Genomic DNA, 18933 nt, shown 5'->3' with positions numbered 1-18933 from the left:
CACTCAAAATACCCCAGATGATCAGAATCTTGGCATTTTAATATTGGAGGCCATCTAGCATGTTTTGAAGGATTACGGTGTCTGCTATAAAATGGCATGGAGAATAAATGAAGAGGCTAAATTCTGTATCTGAATGTCTGACGGTACTCATTTAGTCTCCAATGGTAGAGAAAAGCAAGAAAATTACCCCCCTAAATCAGACAAAAGCGCGTAGATGGTGCTTATGAAGTACTCGTCTCTTGCGTATAAAGATCAAGCTACAAACCCACAGTAAACAGCGAATTTGCTATTTTTTTTTCAGCAGTGAGGAGTGAGTTTGCATCTAAACTCTTCTCAACAAGTACCTCTTATGACAACATCTTGAACTGAAAAACTGCTAGCCACATTTTAGGCACTGAATTCTTGGCTCTGAAATAGAGACTCTGCTTTTGCTAGTTTCATACTAACTGGCACTCCATGATTCATGACTGTACAGCATCACCAGGAAGAGCCTGGTATTGGAAAGGTGTTTTGTGTGTGTGTGTCAGGGAGCAGCTTAGAAATATGGAAACTACTGCAGAATTGACCAAATGTAATGCAATCCTAACTTATTCTAGTCACTGGACCTACATAAGTGTCCATATGCAGTGTCTGTGCATTTCATAATCTAGTGTGTGTGTGTAAAATCATTTCCTTAAGAGTTTCCTGTATGGCTTGATAGACCTTTTTCTTCCCAGTGGCTGTGGATCTCAGTAAGTCACGCTGGACATCACCAGTATAATGTGAAACACAAACAAGACCACCATTGAGGGCCTTCTTTATAGGGAATCCCCTCTCTATAGTTCTGTGGACTCTGTACAGTACCTTTTTCATGACAGTGCAAAACACCTTTGCTTACTGATTAGAGGATCAATGAACAAATGTATCTTTTTAGTTACATCTATTAAGGAATATTATAGGATCTTAACACATGTAAGGTAGATCTTGTTGAAGTATTAGCAAGGCTCTGCCTTGTTCTAGGCAAGTCAAATGATTCTTTTTCTCTCCAGACTATGAAGATGTGATCCAGAAACACAACGGATCTAAGTAAGTTAGAGCATATTGTTATTAATAACTTTCTTGAAAAAAGTGGTGTAGACATCAAAGAAATGTGTTTTTGTAAAAGGAGGTAGGTCTATCAAGTAGTGAAAAAAGGTTAACAGAAGTACAGCCCTGAGTTCTGTACTGACAGCCATGAAACATTAAAACCAAAAAACCTGGCTGCCCACATGCCAGAATGTACTTCTACCATAGACTGCCTCTCTTTCTTTAAGATTGCATCATCTTCTGCATGAAACCTTTCTTGATTCCTCTCAACTGCTAGTATCTTTGCATTTACCCATTTTCTATTTATGCTCTGTATATTTATCTAGGTGCTTAGTGTCTACCCCCATTATTCTTGCAAGTAGGGATTAGACGATGCCTGGCACCTATCAGGCCCTTAATGAATGCCGGCTGATCGATCAAAGTGGGCATTAACTTCATTTTATAGGAATTGAACTCAAAACTTGTGTCTCAATAAATGCAGCATGCAACTAAGCTGGCTGATCTCACCAACCACCCCGACACCGCTCTACAATTATCGTGATAACCGCTTGGTTTTGGTTCATTTTCGAGCAGTTCCCAAGAACTGATGCTTCCTTTGGCCACGAGGTGAATTCCAGTCTATTGGCTATGAGTGTCGTCACCTTTCTCCGAGGCACACCTCACTCACATGGCCAGGTAGAAAGGGTCTTAGAGAAGTAGACGGAGGGCTGCCCCTCAAAAGACAAACACACAGATGGCCAAGGGGCCCCGGGAGCCAGGGCAGCTGCACCTCGGGGACCCCAGCAGGGAAGCGCGGCTGCAGGCCCCCGGAAAGCACGCTCTCCTCCCCGCCCCCCACACCTGGAGGAGGACGGGCCGCGGGTGGCGGGTCCCGCTCCCTCTCCGGGCTGGCGGCGGCGTGAAGGCACTCACAGCTCCAGGTTCTGCGGCGCCGACTTCCGGGTGTATCTGGAGATCATCTTCCTCCTCCTCAGCCGCCACCACAGAGGGGAGCCCGGGGTGGGAGCTTCCGGGCTTGGCCCTCCTGCCGGCGCCGGCTCCGCCCCGACCCCCCGCCAATCTCCGGCCCCCGTCCCTCCCCGTCGCCTTGACTACCGACCGCAGCCTACGCCCTCCTCCTTCGCCAGCCCCTCCTTTCCCCGGCAGCACCGGAAGTGACGGCGCGCGTCGCGCGTCAGTGACGTTAGCGGCGACCCCGTTCCTCCTCTCCTCTCCGCTGCTAGCACCTCCCTGGCGGGCCCCGGGGGGCGGCGTGGGGCTGGCGGGCCCCGGACACCTTGCCTGCCGGCAGCTGCCTGACCCGGGTGCGTGCGTACGTGCGGCGGGTGGGCGGGCGGCGCGAAACGGTAGCCGGGCTGCGGGGCAAACGGCCTCGCCTGGGCCGGTCCGAGTGCGGGGCCCAGCCCCTCCTGAAGGGCTGGAGCCGGCGTGGCGGGGAGGCCCGGGGCCGGAGGACCGCAGTACTAACCAGCCTTTCCGTAGCGCTTTGTCCCCCACCCGGCCGGTCCGCTGCCCCTCCGTGGGCCCCCGGCCTCGTAGCTGCCCCCGCTTCTCTCCCCATTTTGCCGTTGAGGACTTCGGAGCGGGACGCGCGCCTCCTCCAGCACCGCCCCCTCGGGAGGCTCGGGGAGGCCGGGGGTCTCTGACGTCAGCCCGTGACGGGGCCCCCGCCCGGAAGAGCCTCCCTTCCCCCAATAATCCATCCGAAAAATCATCCAGATCTTTGTAAACTCTTGTTTTATGTCCGTACCACTGCAAAGTGGTGAGGAGCTTCCTGAGTTTACAGTGAAGTAATACTTCCTTTTATTTGGCGTAGTCTTGCCTCCTTCAACCTCAAGGGTTGGCTCCTCTGGCTTCTCAAGCCTTGACTTAAAGGGGAAAAAAGAGTCTACTGTCACGTAGACAATTTCGGGCAAATTTTTTTTTAAATAGGCATTTTTGGGTCAGAGAATTGTAAACAGAGGCCTTCTCTGGTGTGTGATACAATAATAGATAGCATTTGCAAAGGGCTTTACGAATATCTCACTTTATCTCCACAACCATTTTACCCAGGCAGAAGCTGAATCACATAGCTGTTAAGTTATTTACTCACGATCATACAGCTAGTAACACTGCCTGAGGGTAGGATTTGAATTCAGATCCAGCATTCTGTCATATGCTGGTGGAGGAAGAGTGAGCAAACTCAGAGAAATTAAGGTAACCTAAAATTAAAATCCAGGTCCTCAAATAACAAATGTATTACAGTTTTCATTTTCACTTTCCTTCTCTCAGTGTCATTCATCCAGTACTTAATATGTGCAAGACCCTGAAAGGCTGCAAAAATGAAAAAATATATGAATCCTTTCTCTAAAGGTTCTGTAAGCACGTGAAGGAACCACATCCTGTAACATTTGTTACTTGTATTTGTCTTGCGTTTTTATGGCAGTTAAGACATATTCAGATATTGTACAAAGAGGCCAAGAATACATAGAGGAGATACAAGGTGAAATGAGAATTCAAAAACAGGAAGAATTTCTGGATGAGAGTATCAGAGGAGGTTTCATGAAGAATGTGACATTTGAGCTGCACTTTGAAAGCATATCATGAGGATTTTAGGAAATGGAGATTCAGGCATATGTCACACAGTTACAAAGTAGCTTGTGTGATTCCTTTTATTCCAACTTTGCAATACAGTTTTCCAAGAACAAGAATGGAGGGGAACATGAAGCTGTCGGTGGCAGAAGATGCAGTGGAGTATCATCTGTTTTTGTTACCAGAAGAACCTAGAGAACCAGAAAAACGCAAGGAGGTCCTTCAGAAGTATATTGCAGCAATAACGACCCAGTATGCACCTCTGCTGGTTTCCTATATCTGGCAAAATCAGCCTTTTAATCTCAGATACAAACCTGCTAAAGGTAAAGATCTATTTCTCATTTTGATGCGTTTGATTCTTACACATCATTCTCATAAGAGGGATTTTCTGGGTTTTCATTATACTTCTTTTTATTTCTGTCTGGTTGCTCCTTTTCATTCCTACTTTGTGGATCATCATCTTTGTCCCTCCCTGTAGTGGAGCATACCCCAAGGCTTTGCCATTAGCTTTCTTCTCTCTACAAATTCTCTTTCAGTTATATCAGTCATTCTTGTGGGTTCATTGATCATTTCTACTGTTAACTGAAGCAAACTGGTCTCTAACTTTTTGATGTCCAGAGCCAAACCGAGTGAGCTAGAGAAAGGGAGAGTCAGGAATCAAACAGAAGTTTAATTTCAAAGTGAGGGAAACAGCTTGTAAGCAAGGACACATGTACCCCCTAGTGGAGGAACCCAAGGTGGTTTGGGGAGATCTTGATACTTATAACAGCGGCTACAAAGTGAGCTGTAGTCCTGACAATGAAGGGTGACAGCAGCAATGAGGCAAGTTTGATTCATAGCAGGACTTCATGACCAGAAGTGGGTGCTTCACCAAGCTCTGAGAACACCTGGTGCTGGTCAGAGCAATATAACAATTATGTGATTTTGCCGGAGGGTATAATCATCCTGAGGGTGAGCACAAAGGATTGTTGTTATGTCAAGCTTGAGGCACAGACTGTTTGCTGGGCCTTCGGTCTGGAAAAAACAGAGTGTCTCCTAATATCTTGCCACCGTACAGATGAATCCCAGATCTCTATGACCAACCCTAGTTTCTCTCCTGAGCTCCAGTTACCAACCTATTAGACATTTCCCACTATATTTTTGTCTAATTCAACATGTCAAAAACAGAACTCATAACCTTCCCCCTAAACCCTTCTTTCCTAACTTCTCTCTATCCTTCTAGTCACCCAGGTTCACACCTTTCAGGTCATCCTAAATAATCTTTACTTTCACTCCTTTGCCCCCATAGCCAATCAGTTGGTAAATATTATTTATTGTACCTCCTCGTTTCTCATGTCCAGTCCCTTCTCTGCATCCACTCCCCAGCTACTGTTGTTCAAGGGTTCTTTGCTTTTCATGCAGACTATTTCAGTAGCTTCCTCTTTGGTCACCCTACATCCAGTCTTATCCCCCTCAAGTTTATCATCCACACACTTGCCAGTGGGATAAAGCACAGGTCTGATGGTGTCTCTCCCCTGCTCAGGAAGCTCTTGGGGCTCCCTCTTGCCTCTGGGAGAAAATATAAATTCTTCTGCCTAACATTTGGAAAAACCCTTCACAGATTTGGCTCAGTCTTTCAGGAGGATTATAAATTTCTCTCCCTCACTTACTGCACTCTAGCCATACCACCTGACTTACTGTTGTTTGTAAATGACATATCTCCCACCTCTGTACCTTTGCCCAGGTTTTACTCCATGCCTAGAATGCTTTCTCTTCTCACCTCTGTCTCTTGAACTTCTAACTCTCTTTATGGCTCAACTGAAAAACCTCTCCTTACGGGAGACCTTTCTTGATTTCCCCACTTGTCAGTGATAATGCCCCAAATTGATTTGTATCTACTAGTGTATTATTAACAATTTAATTTGTCCATATATATTGTTCCCACTCTCTCTCCCCTATAGAATAGAAGTTCTTTAAGGTCAGAAACTTTTCATTTGTTTGTCAGCCCTGAACACAGTGTTCAGGACATAGAAAGTCCTTCATAAGTACTTGTCGATTGATAGATTTGGTGTCATCAGGTAGGATGTGTTTCACCTAGCTCAACTTTTCACATAACCAGAGTTTACCATTTTGTTCCCTCAGTATTTTATTTTGGAATGAAAATACTTCTACAGTGGATTACAGACTTCTTTGCCTTAGTCAGTAAGAATATGCCAAACATCCATCTACCTTGGGCATCTTGCCATCTGACCTTTCACCTGCATGCCATTCTTTATCCTTCACCCTTTGGCTCTGCAGACCATCCTGTCAATGCTGTCTTACTGTCATTGCTTTTGAATAATTGCCCTATGGTTTCACTCATTCTTCTTGTGAGTCCCCAGACCAAAACTGCCTTTTGTATCGTCTTCCTGTATTGAACTGTAAGCTCCTTGAGGGTAGGGACTGTCTCACTTCTGATTGGTATTCTCAGTTTAGAAGAGTGCCAGGCATATGTCACACAGGCACTTACTATGCTTTCATTCATTCACTCATTCAGCTCATCAATGTACCTGGACTATGGTGATGCCCTTAGAGACCTAGAGGGGTTGGACCCATAAGGGCCATGGCTGTAATGACATAACATTGGCGTTCTCCTCTTCTGCTGTTCTTCACTTCTTTCTGCTTTTAGTGCTTCTAACCTGCGGCATTATTTTACACAGCACTGGGTGAAAGCCTGGAGTTAGCTTGGATTCTTTGGTGACAGATGTTGGCTACTCAGGTCTGTTCTTTACTTCTAGGTCAGCGTTTGAGACCCGTGAAGCTGCAGAAGTCAGACATGCCTAAGTGGTCCATTGTACTGTGATATTTGATATTACTGCAAAGCAAGATTGATTAAAATGACTCCCTGACAGATAGCAGGCATTCATTTCAGTTTGGCTTTTCATTTTCTATTTTGATGCTTCTTATGTTTATATTTGATTTTGTAGAAATATTTATTATATGTATATATGTACATGCATATATATACATACATATGGACACACATATGTACATCCATATGTAAAATTAACTGGAGCATTTCCTATCCTGTGTTTGCAGTGATGAATTGGTTTAACTGTTTAAAAAAAACTCTTGGTTTTCTCTTGTTTTCAGGCAGCATTCCTGCTCACATCGTTGGCATAACTAAATTTGGGGATAACATTGAGGATGAGTGGTTTATTGTTTACCTAATAAAGCAGATTACGAAGAAGTTTCCTGAGTTAGTAGCAAGGTACTACAATTACTTCTAGAAAAACTAAAAATCTTATTATTGTAATTGAGAGAATGACTTTATATTATATTTGTTCAGTCCCTTCCAAAATAGATTTTAAAATTATATTGAGAAGGTGTTTTGAATTACTTTCTATAGTTTAAAGGGTTTTTTTTGGTGGAAGATTAAAGTGTATTCTAGTTAAATCCTATTTCCCCCAAAGCCCAAACAAAACCAGAAGTATTTCTCATGAGCTTCTTTAACTGGTTCTTGGCCATGCTTTTTTTTTCCTTTAAGAAATAATATAGCAAAATCAATGTGAAGTAAATCTACTGGATAACCCATGCAGAAAGCAAAATAGATAAATACTAAAGCTCAAAAATGCTCAATTCTGGTTCATATTGTCTTTTAAAAAACAAATTATGACAGTTGTTCCAAATATTTCCAGTAGGAGGGGAGCTTAGCATTTGATTTTTGTTTAGTCCTTTTGATTTTTGAAGTCAGCTCTGCAATTCAGATCCTTTCCAGTCAACCTTCCCCCCACCAAAAAAAAAAATCCCAAATAATAAATAGAATATCTTCCAAATGAACCTTTTTCTGTTTCTTTTAAAGCACCAATAAAATATTTTTGCTAAGCAAAGGATATTGGTTTTTCTTCATTCAGGATAATGAGTTTCATTAAAACTGATATGTCCAGTGATGGAAAAAATTAAAAGTAAAAATCCAGCTTTAAATATTAACCATCAATGTTTTATATGATTTATAAAATATTGAGAAGAAAATGTATTGGTGGTGCAAAAAACATTTTCATTTACTAAAATACTATATGTGAAATGCAAACGCTAAAAGTGCTATATCGATTTTGCCTGTTTAGTGTTATTTTTGCCACAAAAGTGAATTTGATATTCATTTTTTAAATATAATTCATTTTCATGAACAAAACTGACACTTCTTTTGAAATAGGATTGAAGACAACGATGGTGAATTCTTGCTAATAGAAGCTGCTGAATTTCTCCCTAAATGGTTGGATCCTGATAATAGCACCAACAGAGTAAGTCCACCTCACGCTGGAAATGGACAGGGAAGAGATTGTGGTTTCTTTGGGGGAATTGGGAGAAGGTATTTACAGGGTATCAGCGTAAAGGGTCTTCTGTTCTTTGTATCAATTCCCATGTCATTTTACCAGGTGTTTTTTCACTGTGGAGAGCTGTGCATTATTCCAGCACCCCGGAAAGCTGGGGAAATATCCTGGTTACCTGCTGCACCTCCCACAATCAGTCAGGCATTGTCGATCATCACCAGGCACCCTGAAAAAATTGTCGCCTCAGAATCTATCCAGGCAGCAGTAAACAGGAGAATCAAAGGGTAAGAAAACAGACTTTTTCAGGTTACAAAAATGTTGTCGTTAGAGCAGCCTGAACCATAATTAATAATGGGATTTCGTTTCACTAGTTTTCTTTTGGACTCCTGCCTTCTCTTGACCAGCGTTAGAATAACAGTGTCTTTAAGATAAAGGAAATAATGCCACATCATTTAAGTTTTTAAAAATATTATTACAAAGTTGACAACCACAAAAAATACTAATAAAAATAAGCAAACCACATGTGGAATCCATTTCCAAGTAAAACCCTTAAAATTTACGTTGTTTATCATTTGATTAGAAGAGGTAGCATAGTAAAGTGGATAAAGTGCCAACCTTGGAGGCTGTGTGACCCTGGGCAAGTCACTTACTCTCTCAGGCAACTGTAACGATGTAAATATAGGCAAGTAAATGTTTCTACTCTGGAGGTGCCTAATACTGAGGAAACAACAGATCTTGGCTTAAAAGAAAAAAAGTAGAACATGTGTTTTGATAAAATTAAAACAAAAAAGTATTCAAATATGTCCATATAATTATTATCCTTTTTTTGTATACATAGCTGTAATCAATGGATATGCTATTGTCAGTCTCTTAATCTTAGTTTATATCACTTCATATAAGTCTTTCTACAATTCCTTGTATGTTCACATCTATCGTTTTTCATGGGGCCGTAACATTCCATTAGATTAATGCACCATCATTTATTCAGTCATTCTGTATTAGTAAATCCCATTTCACAGAGAAAGAAAGTGAGGCCAAAAGAGGTTAAGTTACCTACCTGCCCAGTACCGCACGTCTGGTAAAAGTCAAGAGTTGAGATTTCAGCCCAGGTCTTTACCTGACTCCACATTCTGTGTCCTTTTCACACCGCAGTTACCGTATTTCACCACATAACGGTAGCATTTTGGTGGGGTTTTCCTCCCAGTCCAAAAATTGGTTTATAACCTATTGTCACATGGTATAATTCTGTTCGTCAATGCTGCTTAAAAGTTAAACAGAGCAGCAGTGTATTTGCCAGTGGCATATGGATATGCATTTCAGCACAGGCACATTGTTAATATTCAATTTTAATGTATATTCATGAGTATTCCATGCATCCTAATCTTGCACCAAAGGTAGCTTAGTAATAAGTGATGTTTAAGTAATACCAGCACAAATTAAAAAGAGAGAAATTCATATAATAGTCACACCCCATCTTTTTTGCAAAAAATTTGGCATAAAATCCGTAACAATGTAGTGAAATATGATACATTAGTGAGTGGAGATGAGGAATACCATGATCTCACTCTATCTGCAGCTTGCCCTCTGAGTAATTAGTTCTCTTTATAGCTTAGGCTCCAGGTTCCTTGTATGACTGTATTTTGGAGGTTTGGAAAAGTCTCCAATGATTTTCTTGATTTTTAAATATTTTAATGTTCTTTGTCATCTCTGCTTTCTCACTTCCAGTTTTAAAGTCTTATAAGTATAGACTCAACTCTCTAAGTTTCTTTTTTTTTTTATTAGTTGAGAAACTAATGGGGCTTCTATTTTGTCATTGTCTTTTATTCAATGCTATTGATTTTAATTATTTTTTTCACCTATATAATAATTTTCAGTTTCCGTGCAGACCGATACCATTACATTGTAGTTTCATTACACATATATAGTATTGAATTTTGAATTCAATTTTGAATCAAATTATGACCCGAGATTTAATTGAATCCTAAATTTGTGACTCAGCATGTCATGGGTCACAAAAGAATAAGCATACATTTAGAAAAGCATTTGTGGATTGTTTCTTTAAAAGTGGGGACCCTTTTGCCCTTGGGGGAAATACAAGAATATTAGACTTTATATTTGGAAAACTGTGCTCTTAGTTTGACAGAGAAAAGAATTCGGTCAGTGTTTACTGAGTATTATGTGCATTGTACTATTTAAGTAACAGCAGTCATTAAGTTTTTTGTCTTGATTTCAGTATATTTTTTCTAATTTTGTCTCAGAGCAAAAAGCATTATATTTTTGTTGCTTCCGAGTGCCTTTAAACAAACAAACATATAAGCAATAAATGGTTTAAGGTCCCTCATTCTTCTCTCTTTCTATTCCTTTGCTTTTGCTCCTCTTTCCTCCTGGTCCTTCAGAGTCCATATTATATGGATGTACATAGATATAGATCTGGCTCTTTTCCTTCTTAAGATCATCAGAATCCTGAACTGAACCATGATATGGGTCTTAACAATGTTGCTGACCATCATAGGTACCCAGAAAAAATCCAAACATCTTTTCATCGAGCTCACTGCTTCCTCCCAGCTGCTGCTGTGGCAATTTTGAAGCAACGTCCTCAGCTGATAGCCGCAGCTGTCCAGGCCTTTTACTTACGGGATCCTATTGACCTTCGAGCCTGCCGAACTTTCAAAATGTTCTTGCCAGAAACACGTATAATGGCTTCGGTAAGATACTGCTCTGTCTTTTATTTTCTCTCCTTTGGTGGACTGGAATTCTCTCATTAAATTTTTGTAAGGAATAGTTGATTTACTCTTATTTGTCTTTCTCTCCCAAAATAAAGAAGCAACTCATTTTCAAGGGCACTGTGTAATTGTCAGCATAAATTATTCTCATCTCTTCTGTAGAATATAGGATTATTTTTCACCCTGCCTCAAAGCTGTCATTTAATAAGACTGATGCTAAGAACCACATCAGAGAACTGAAAACAAGGCAGGGGAGTAGATGGCCCTTTTATGTGTTTTACCCCAAATTGTGTATGAAAGTCTTATTTTAACCCTACAAAACAGTGTACTGACTTTTTCCCCCCAGGAAACTGTGATTAATATCCATTTGTTTTTTTTTTTCTTTTATTCATGCAGCTCACGTTCACAAAGTGTTTGTACGCGCAGTTGGTACAACAGAGGTTTGTGCCAGACCGCCGAAGCGGGTATAGCCTGCCTCCCCAGTCCCACCCCCAGTACCGAGCACATGAACTGGGCATGAAACTGGTAATGTTTATGGGAGATATTTTTAATTTTCTTTCTTTAAGTACAGGATAACTCCTAAAATCAAATGGTTCTCTATAATATGTCTGAAATCATGCCTAATTTATTAGTAATTTTTCTTCATTCAGGATCCTTTTTTCAGGTCTCTGCCAAAGAGACTCAGAATTTTTTTGATCAGAAATACATTGTTTTTGTTATTTTCCTTCTCTTGGTGCCCTTTTCTAGTGTTCAGGTGTGCATGCACTCAGAGGCAAGTCTGCCTTTCCTACTCCAAATGAGCACAGTAATTAAACTTCCTTTGTCTTAAATTATGTTTTTATTCCCACGGGGTTTTTGAACTTATATTTCTAGTTGGGTTGAAATTCATAAACCTGTCTTGAATGTGTTATCCAATCAATTGCAGGAAGTGCTCTTTAGACATGAAGATTTCTTTGAGTTTTTGCCTTCTCTTTGTAGTTCATAGGATAATAGGACTAACAGCTGAAAGAGACTGTAGGCAGAATCTAGTTCACTCTGCTCATTTTAGAGACCCAAAGAGGTGGAGGGCTGCTTGCCTAAGGTTACACAGTTGGAGTGTTAGAGAACCTGCATTGGAATCCAGAACCTCATTCTACAGTTAGGGCTCTTCATGTACCATGCCTTCTTCCAGTTTTAGTAACCCGTAAACATCAAGAAGCGTGGTATTAAATCTAGATTTTCACAGAGTTTCACAAATCTCCAGCTGTCCTAGCCACCTGTCCCTTGAGCCTGTGCAGATATAACAACAGCAGTCACTTTTTTCACCTTTCTATTCCTATGTCCGTGATTCAGGCTCATGGCTTTGAGATTTTGTGCGCTAAAGCGAGTCCACTTCCTGACTTCAAGAAGTCTCTCATGAAGAACAGCTCTCTCTGGAATGGCTTTCTTGACAGTCTGAAACAGAATGACTTTTTTGAGGTAAGGACAATAATATATTCTTTACATACATGTCTCAAGAAGAAATAAAGCAACTGTTTAAAATCCTTCCACTTAGGCGACATGTGACATTTCTGGTGGGATGTCTGAGTGGCAGACAAGCCTAAGAGTTTTATGCCATGTGATGTCTGTGACTAATCTTCTGATCAACACGAATGATGTGCATTTTTCAGGGAGAGATAGAAGGCTCTGCTAAGTACCTGCAGAAACTATGCGTGGCAGAGAACTACTTTCAGCAATCTATGGATGGGCCAGCAAAGTAAGAATGTCACTTTCTGTCTACCATTGATGTTTTTTTTTTTCTCAAGAAAGACAAGTAGTCAATTAAAAAACAGTTTTTAAACTCTTATGGGTCAGGCGCTGTGCAAGGTGCTTGAGATGCAAGTACAAAAAGTGAAATATGGGTCATTTTATCAGATCCAGGGGGATTAGAATAGGAGGAGGCGGTGTGTATACTTAGCTACCTGGGATGTAAAATGGGGATTTTTGGAAGAAAAAGAGAAATCATAAATCATGGCTATCCCAGACATAAATAAAGCTCATGATAGTGAAAAAAAATAGGTGGACTATTTAGGACAGAAGTCTCAAACCCACAACCCCTTGGAGTAGCATGAATCAGATTAAAATGTAATTGGGAAATGTTTAACAAAATAAATAAAAATACATGTTAACACAGATCGTGTTAACTTCTGGTTTTCTAAGTCTGTATGCTACCATCAGGGATCTGTATTTCCCAGATGGAGCTGCTGGCTGAACTGTCCACTGTGGAAATGACCTCTGGCAGATGTGGGCTGTATCCGTGTTCGCCCCCCACAGAACACCATGGATCTGCCGGGCTCACTTCCCCACAAGCCATATGCTCTGCCTAATTTCCCCATTTGTAAAGGATACCACCAGTTTTCCAGACACCTAGGTTCAAAACTTTGGAGTCATCCTTCATCTTTGATTCCTCCTTACATTGCCTCCACATTCAATCAGTTACCAAGGCCTGTCATTTCTGCCTTGCTGGTGGTTCTCAACTATCCTTTCTTTTCCTGTTGCTCTTACCTAAGTTTGTCTCCTCTGTAGTACTTCTTCAGACTCTTGAATCCCTTCTTCACTGGTCTCCTCATCTTCGGTCACTCCTCTTCCAGTCCTTCCCATTTAATGACTCAAAGAATAATCTTCTTAAGACGCGAAAAAATTGATCATGTACCTTCTAAACTGAGAAATGCTTAGTGACTCCTGCTGGTCTTCCTAATGTAACATTACTGTCTCTTTTCTGTGTACCCTCTATCCCAGCCATGCTGAGCTTCTTCGGTTCCCAAACACACCCTCCACTTTCCTACCTTCACACTTCTTTTCCTCGTGTTTTATTCATCTAAAATTCCCTTCCCCACCCCATCACAGATACAGAGCTGGTCACCCAGCAGCCATCCAGACTGTATCCCTCCCAAGAGCTGAAGTGAATCCTCAAGGCCCACAGGTAGCTGAGCGTGGACTAGCCGAGGTCCTTTCAACTCCAGCCATACTCTTCCGTGGCTGTTCTTAGCCCAGCTGAAATGCCACCTACTAATCCACATAAGCTTTGCTGGTTTTTTCAGTGTATTTGTTCTCTCACTCTTCTGTACCCCGTGCCAGTTTTTGTGTCCCTCTTAGTTTTTTGTGTTCTTATCTTCCTCTTTTAAATTTTAAGCTACTTGAGAGCAGGGTTTGTGCTGTACTCATCTTTATCTCTCTACATTGCTACTTATTGAACACGTAAGGTAGGTAGTCAATCAGTATTTCTTGAGTAAATGACCTACTAGGTAGATTTCTTTCCTTTCATTAGGAATAGATTAGACAGAATTCCAACGATTTTTATTATCAGCCACATCACCTGTGTGGTTGTGAATGATAATGATATTTTCTAACATTTCCCACCTCGCATCTGTATGTATTTTCTCATTAGGGATGGTGAGAATACTGGACTAGAAAGCAGGAGACCTGGGTTCTAGGCCTGGTTCTTCCACTAAATGACCTTAGGCAAGTTAATACCCTTTTTGGGGCCGTGGTTTTCTTATCTGCTAAAATGAGGTTGTTGAACTAGATCAGGCCTGCACAGCATAAGGTGGCCCGAGGGCGACTTGAGACCCGCCACAGAGGCCTGAAGGCAGTGTGTTGTGCAGGCTTGAACAAGATGATCTCATGTTCTTATTAGGTCTAAAATTCCATGATTGTGTGATTAGCTGATTTCTAGGTCTCAGGTTTCAATAATTGCGCATTATTTTATTTTCTTATTGTAGCTTTCTTGACATAAGCCCAGGGGAGGAAATCTTAACTTTATTACAAACGATGCCTTCTGATCTGGAGGAGCTTAAGAAAGAAGATGCTAATCTCCCCTTAGAGGATGGTAAGTGGCTATATTTGAGTGGAAGAGATGGGAGAGATTGCAGCATGTAGCAGCATCTCAGAATATATTGCTGCTTGTCATGTGATGAATGTGATGTGACTATGATTTCTTGATTCACATGGACATTTTTTAAACTTCTTTCTGGTTAACTATCTTTGAATGCTTTTTGGGGGGGAGGTGTTCATGTTATTTTTGAAACTCATAGAAATTGATTAGAAAGAGATATTCAGCTGTAAAATACTCTCATTTGCCCTGCACTCTTAGTGTTCCAGGACTGATCTTGAGCAAGTTCTGGAAGTGTTCTTACGGTGGTGCTTTCTTCTCTATTAGATGATCACTGGCTGTATCTTTCACCGGATCAGCTGGACCAGATTCTGCAGGAAACAACTGGTAAAGATGAACCAGGGCTCATTCCCACTCCCAAAGGGGAGGAGGAGCAGAACTATGACCTAACCAAAGTCACAGAGAGTGTGAAGGCCTTTATGTCCAAAGTCTCCACTCACAAGGGAGCAGAACTGCCTAGGTGGGTAATTGACTCATATCTGCTAGTGTGGGTGTGTCCCATCTCTCCCCACCCCCCCAGTCCTCACAACAGACACTCAGACAGGCAGGTGGGCAGGGGGTCCAGAAGTGTTTGTCATAACCACTAGAGTTGAAGTCATAGCCTGACCCTTACATTTCCTTAGCACAATAAGATTTACAGGACACTTTCTCACTACAGCACTGTGATGTGTTTAATTCCCGTGGTTATTAGGGAGAAAGTTTGTATTTGCCGTAGGAGGACCTCACCTCCAATCCCAGCTCTTTTCTTCACTACCTCTACAGTGCTGGACAAGAGAGGAAATGTAGCGCAACGTGCCTGGGATTTAAAGTCAGAGGACCTTGGTTTGAGTTCTAGCTTTGCCATGGAACCATGGCCGGGTATCAGTTTCCCCATCTGCAGAATAAGGGCATGGGGTGGATGAGAGTATTAATAACATATATTTATATAGAGCTTTAAGGTTCATGAAACAGTGCCCGGCTGAAAAGGTGAAAGGATTTGCCTCACTAGCAGGTGTCTGAGGCACTTTTGAGCTCAGGGATCTTTACCCCCAGTCCATGCCTTCCTAAGCATTTGGGTTGACGGGCATCTGTTAAAAGCAGACCCAGCAGGACAGCAGGAGCGATACATAACAACAGAAAGCTGGATGTCTGCTGAAGAGTTGACCAAGTGCTACCTCAGAGTGCAATAGCATCTGTTCATAATGATGGGCAACCATGGTGGTCCGTTGTTACCGTGAAGAGGTGAAATGTTCAGGATTCTCTGCTTCGGAAGATGGGCTAGTACAGACTACACTTTATCAAACTTTGGTACCTTTTTAAAATTTTGGTGCCTGAAAAGGAAGGCTTCATTTATCCAGAAAATTCAGGATCATAAAATAGAATGTGTCCTTTCTCAGGAACTCCCCCTCTCCCTCTGTTACCTGTCAGGAAGCTAAGTGTTGGGAATGAAATGGTCATCTCATCCAAAGCATTCTTCTAAAGTGCCACTGCTTCTGCTATGTTTTCTTCAGTTATTACCTCCCAGAGTAGTACCTCAGTATGAAAAGGGCTGTGTCCCAGAAGAGGGTTTGTTATAGCTTTTTTCTTTAAACTCTTAGGGAGCCATCTGAGGCACCTATCACCTTTGATGCAGATTCTTTCCTCAATTACTTTGACAAGATTTTGGGTGAGTCACAGTATACTTTTTCCCGATATTTTCTAAAGGATTGTGAGTCTAATAGGGAGAGGGTTAGACTTGGGATATGTGAAATCTAGGTTCTCATCCTGATTTTGAATTACTGCATGCTGTGGGTCTGCCCTCCTAAAGAGTTTAGTGGGGAATGTGTCTGTTGGGTTTTTAAGGCTCTGTTCTCATCTCAGTTTGCCTCTGCTGACTAGCACTGACCTTTCAGACATTAACCTAGCATTACTTGGTATGTTTTCCTCAACCACTTGAAGACCCCCATTACCTAACTCTGTTGACTTGTGTGTCAGCATTTTCATTTCATCAAGGGTATAATTGTGAAATACCCAAGCTCAGCAAGTGTTGCTCTAGTCTCTTGGCAGCATCTAGCCAATTTTGAGTAACTCAGCTCTGGACTTGTTTCTCTCCTTGTTCTTTCTCTTGCCTTCCATAGGGCCAGATTCTGGAGAGTCAGACTCTGATGACTTAGATGGTGATGATCTGGATGAGGACTCTGAATGCCTAGACAGCGATGATGAGGTAGACCTTGGAACCCAGGGCCCTGAGGGAAAGGCCTCTACAAAAGAAACTCTAGAGAGTATCAAATCGTTAATGGCGCAGATGGATCAGGAACTAGCACATACTAGCATCGGGAAAAGCTTCACCACCTGGAAACAGATGGTAGTTACACTTTCTTCTCTCTCTCTCTTTTCTGAGTCACTCAGGAGTAAGAGTGCAATTTCTGGGGCGTGGAACCTTAAATTCTCTCTTTTTACAAGTCATTGGCTTCAGCTGGATTTCCTGTTTTATAAAGGGAAAGCTCCAGAAGAAGGCCTAGGATTGTTCTCATTTCTTGTAACGGATATTCAGTTCTGAGTGTTGCCCAGCAAAGTCAACAGAACCAGAACTGCATCCATGCTGACTGTGACAACTCTTTAAAAGAGAGGGGGAAAGCCAGAAGAAGTGACAGACAGAGGTAGACCAACAGGGTGCTAGCATTCAGGGGTCTACAAGATGGATTTGAAGCAAGTTAATGGTACCTTGAGTTTTAGGGTTCTCTTGAGCTCCCTCAACAGAGTGAGGAAATCTGGTTAGTTTGTAGTAGAAGAACTTCTTGCAGATATAATTTCAACATTTGGAACCAAATGTGACCATTTTGATACTAGCTTCCCTGGGAGTTAGGTCTTCCTACCACCAAGGATGGGTTGCTTCTTTTCCTCTCTCCTTTTTGCTCTCAGGTTTCAGTTTTCTTGGCTTTTTAACGATTCAGGTAAACTTCAGTCAAACTGTGTATTATAACCTTGTCTGTAAAATCTCATGGCTTTTCCCTCCTCTTGGTCTTGATTAACTCTAGGACAACTTGACAAAGGAACCGTCTCAGACCCTTGGCAGTGATTCCGATAATGATGAAGCTTCGGCAGATGGTCCTGTTCTGGAACCTGTGGATGTGGATCTGAACTTGGTCTCAAATATCTTGGAATCCTATCATTCCCAAGCTGGACTGGCAGGCCCCGCTTCTAACCTTCTACAGAGTATGGGTGTGCAGCTCCCTGATGACGTAGATCACCGACATCCTAGCATGTAACTGAAGGAGTAACGGGGCAGCCAATAAAGAGTCCATCTGATGCACACCGGCTGCCCTGATCACTCCCTTAATAAATGTCATTTAAACAACTCTCATGGTGGCTACCATAATCTCCAGGAGGTATTTTGGGATTTCTGCATGATTTTCCTACTCAGCCCAAGGATAAAAGATACCTTCTGTCTTTGTGGAGATAGCTCCCTCCAAAGGCACTCTCTTTTGCCCCTTGGTGTCTATGATACCTGCACATACTTCAGCCATTCGTGACTTGGCTTTGCCTCCTTCACTCAGGTATGCTCAAGTCAGTAAGCATTTGTTAAGTACCTACCACACACCAGGCCCTGTGCTTAACACTGAGGATTCACAGAAAGGCAAAAGACAGTCACAAATCTTGAGGAAAATCTTGTTGCCTAGTATGTGGTTCTGTTTTCCTCTTTCTCCCAGGCTATGTGCTTAAGCCAACAGTCCACCACCATGTATATAAGACCTCAGCCATGTATGGCTGTGGGGTCCTCATCATGGCCAGGCAGAGGTAGTGAAAAAGCATTGTACTGTAGGTCAGGAAGTCCTGGCTTCCACTCGTGACCACTGGGTGGCCTCAATTTCCTCTTCTGTAAAATGAAGGGGGTTGCACTGGTAGGGTTCTAAGGTTCCTTCCCATGCCACATCTGTGATCCTAAGTGCTTCCTTGTAGATATGGAAAATTAGAGTTCCCATTCTCATGGTCCAGTGACTACCACGACCTGGCAGTGTTGCCTCAGCTTCCTGTTGGAGTCCGCAGGGCAGCCGTCTTATCTCTGTCTTTACCTAGAGACCACTCAGTTCCCTGGTTTCATTCTGTCTTTTCAAAACATTCAAAGGATTGCTCTCCCCAAAAACTTCAGAGGGAAGTTACCTTGCATTTCCTGCAAAATGAGTAATTCTCCTGTGTTGATTGTAATTGTGTTTAACATTGAATTTCTCAGTTACCTCTTCCCTTTGCTTGCTACTCTCGCCCTAACGTCCAGTCAGGTGAATCTCTAGTTTTGCCCCATGCCAATCAAGTTTGTTTTTTTCTCAGAACCTTTGCTTGTGTTGTGCCCCTTGTCTGGAGTGTTCCAATCTGGCTCTGTGTTGGGGGGTGGGAAAGAAGAAAGCCCATCTGTGGGAAA

The 18933-nt window shown here is 42.0% G+C and overlaps 2 protein-coding genes across 6 annotated transcripts in view; one reads left to right on the top strand and one right to left on the bottom strand.

The window, feature by feature from the left end:
• Positions 1–2224, bottom strand: part of FAM149B1 (family with sequence similarity 149 member B1) — a 42232-nt gene extending 40008 nt beyond the window's left edge. For 2 of the 5 annotated variants that reach the window (XM_036734742.1, XM_036734745.1), the window contains exon 1: positions 1978–2152. In XM_036734742.1, the coding sequence (XP_036590637.1) occupies positions 1978–2024 (47 nt within the window). In that variant the 5' untranslated portion in view covers positions 2025–2152. Of the gene's footprint in view, positions 1–1905 lie in introns of all 5 variants that reach the window. The other 3 variants (XM_036734743.1, XM_036734746.1, XM_036734744.1) reach the window with 3 other exon arrangements.
• ECD (ecdysoneless cell cycle regulator) lies at positions 2210–17880 on the top strand. Its single transcript, XM_036734741.1, has 14 exons — positions 2210–2369; positions 3739–3959; positions 6748–6865; positions 7808–7895; positions 8031–8209; positions 10438–10630; positions 11045–11173; positions 11981–12106; positions 12298–12383; positions 14389–14495; positions 14826–15018; positions 16136–16203; positions 16655–16881; positions 17555–17880. Exons 2-14 carry the CDS (start codon positions 3755–3757, stop codon positions 17783–17785), a joined length of 1950 nt encoding a protein of 649 aa, XP_036590636.1. The 5' UTR covers positions 2210–2369; positions 3739–3754; the 3' UTR covers positions 17786–17880.
• Positions 17881–18933: the final 1053 nt, after the last annotated feature.

The sequence above is a fragment of the Trichosurus vulpecula genome, chromosome 8, assembly GCF_011100635.1.
Source record: "Trichosurus vulpecula isolate mTriVul1 chromosome 8, mTriVul1.pri, whole genome shotgun sequence".
NCBI classification, from domain to species: Eukaryota; Metazoa; Chordata; class Mammalia; order Diprotodontia; family Phalangeridae; genus Trichosurus; species Trichosurus vulpecula.
This window is presented reverse-complemented; position numbering and strand designations above follow the sequence as displayed.

Excerpts from the sequence above, each read along its gene's own strand:
- ECD (XM_036734741.1), top strand. The coding sequence starts at position 3,755 with ATGGAGGGGAACATGAAGCTGTCGGTGGCAGAAGATGCAGTGGAGTAT. Across the intron at positions 11,174-11,980 it reads ATGAACTGGGCATGAAACTG|GCTCATGGCTTTGAGATTTT; the intron begins GTAATGTTTATG and ends TCCGTGATTCAG. Across the intron at positions 16,204-16,654 it reads TTACTTTGACAAGATTTTGG|GGCCAGATTCTGGAGAGTCA; the intron begins GTGAGTCACAGT and ends TGCCTTCCATAG.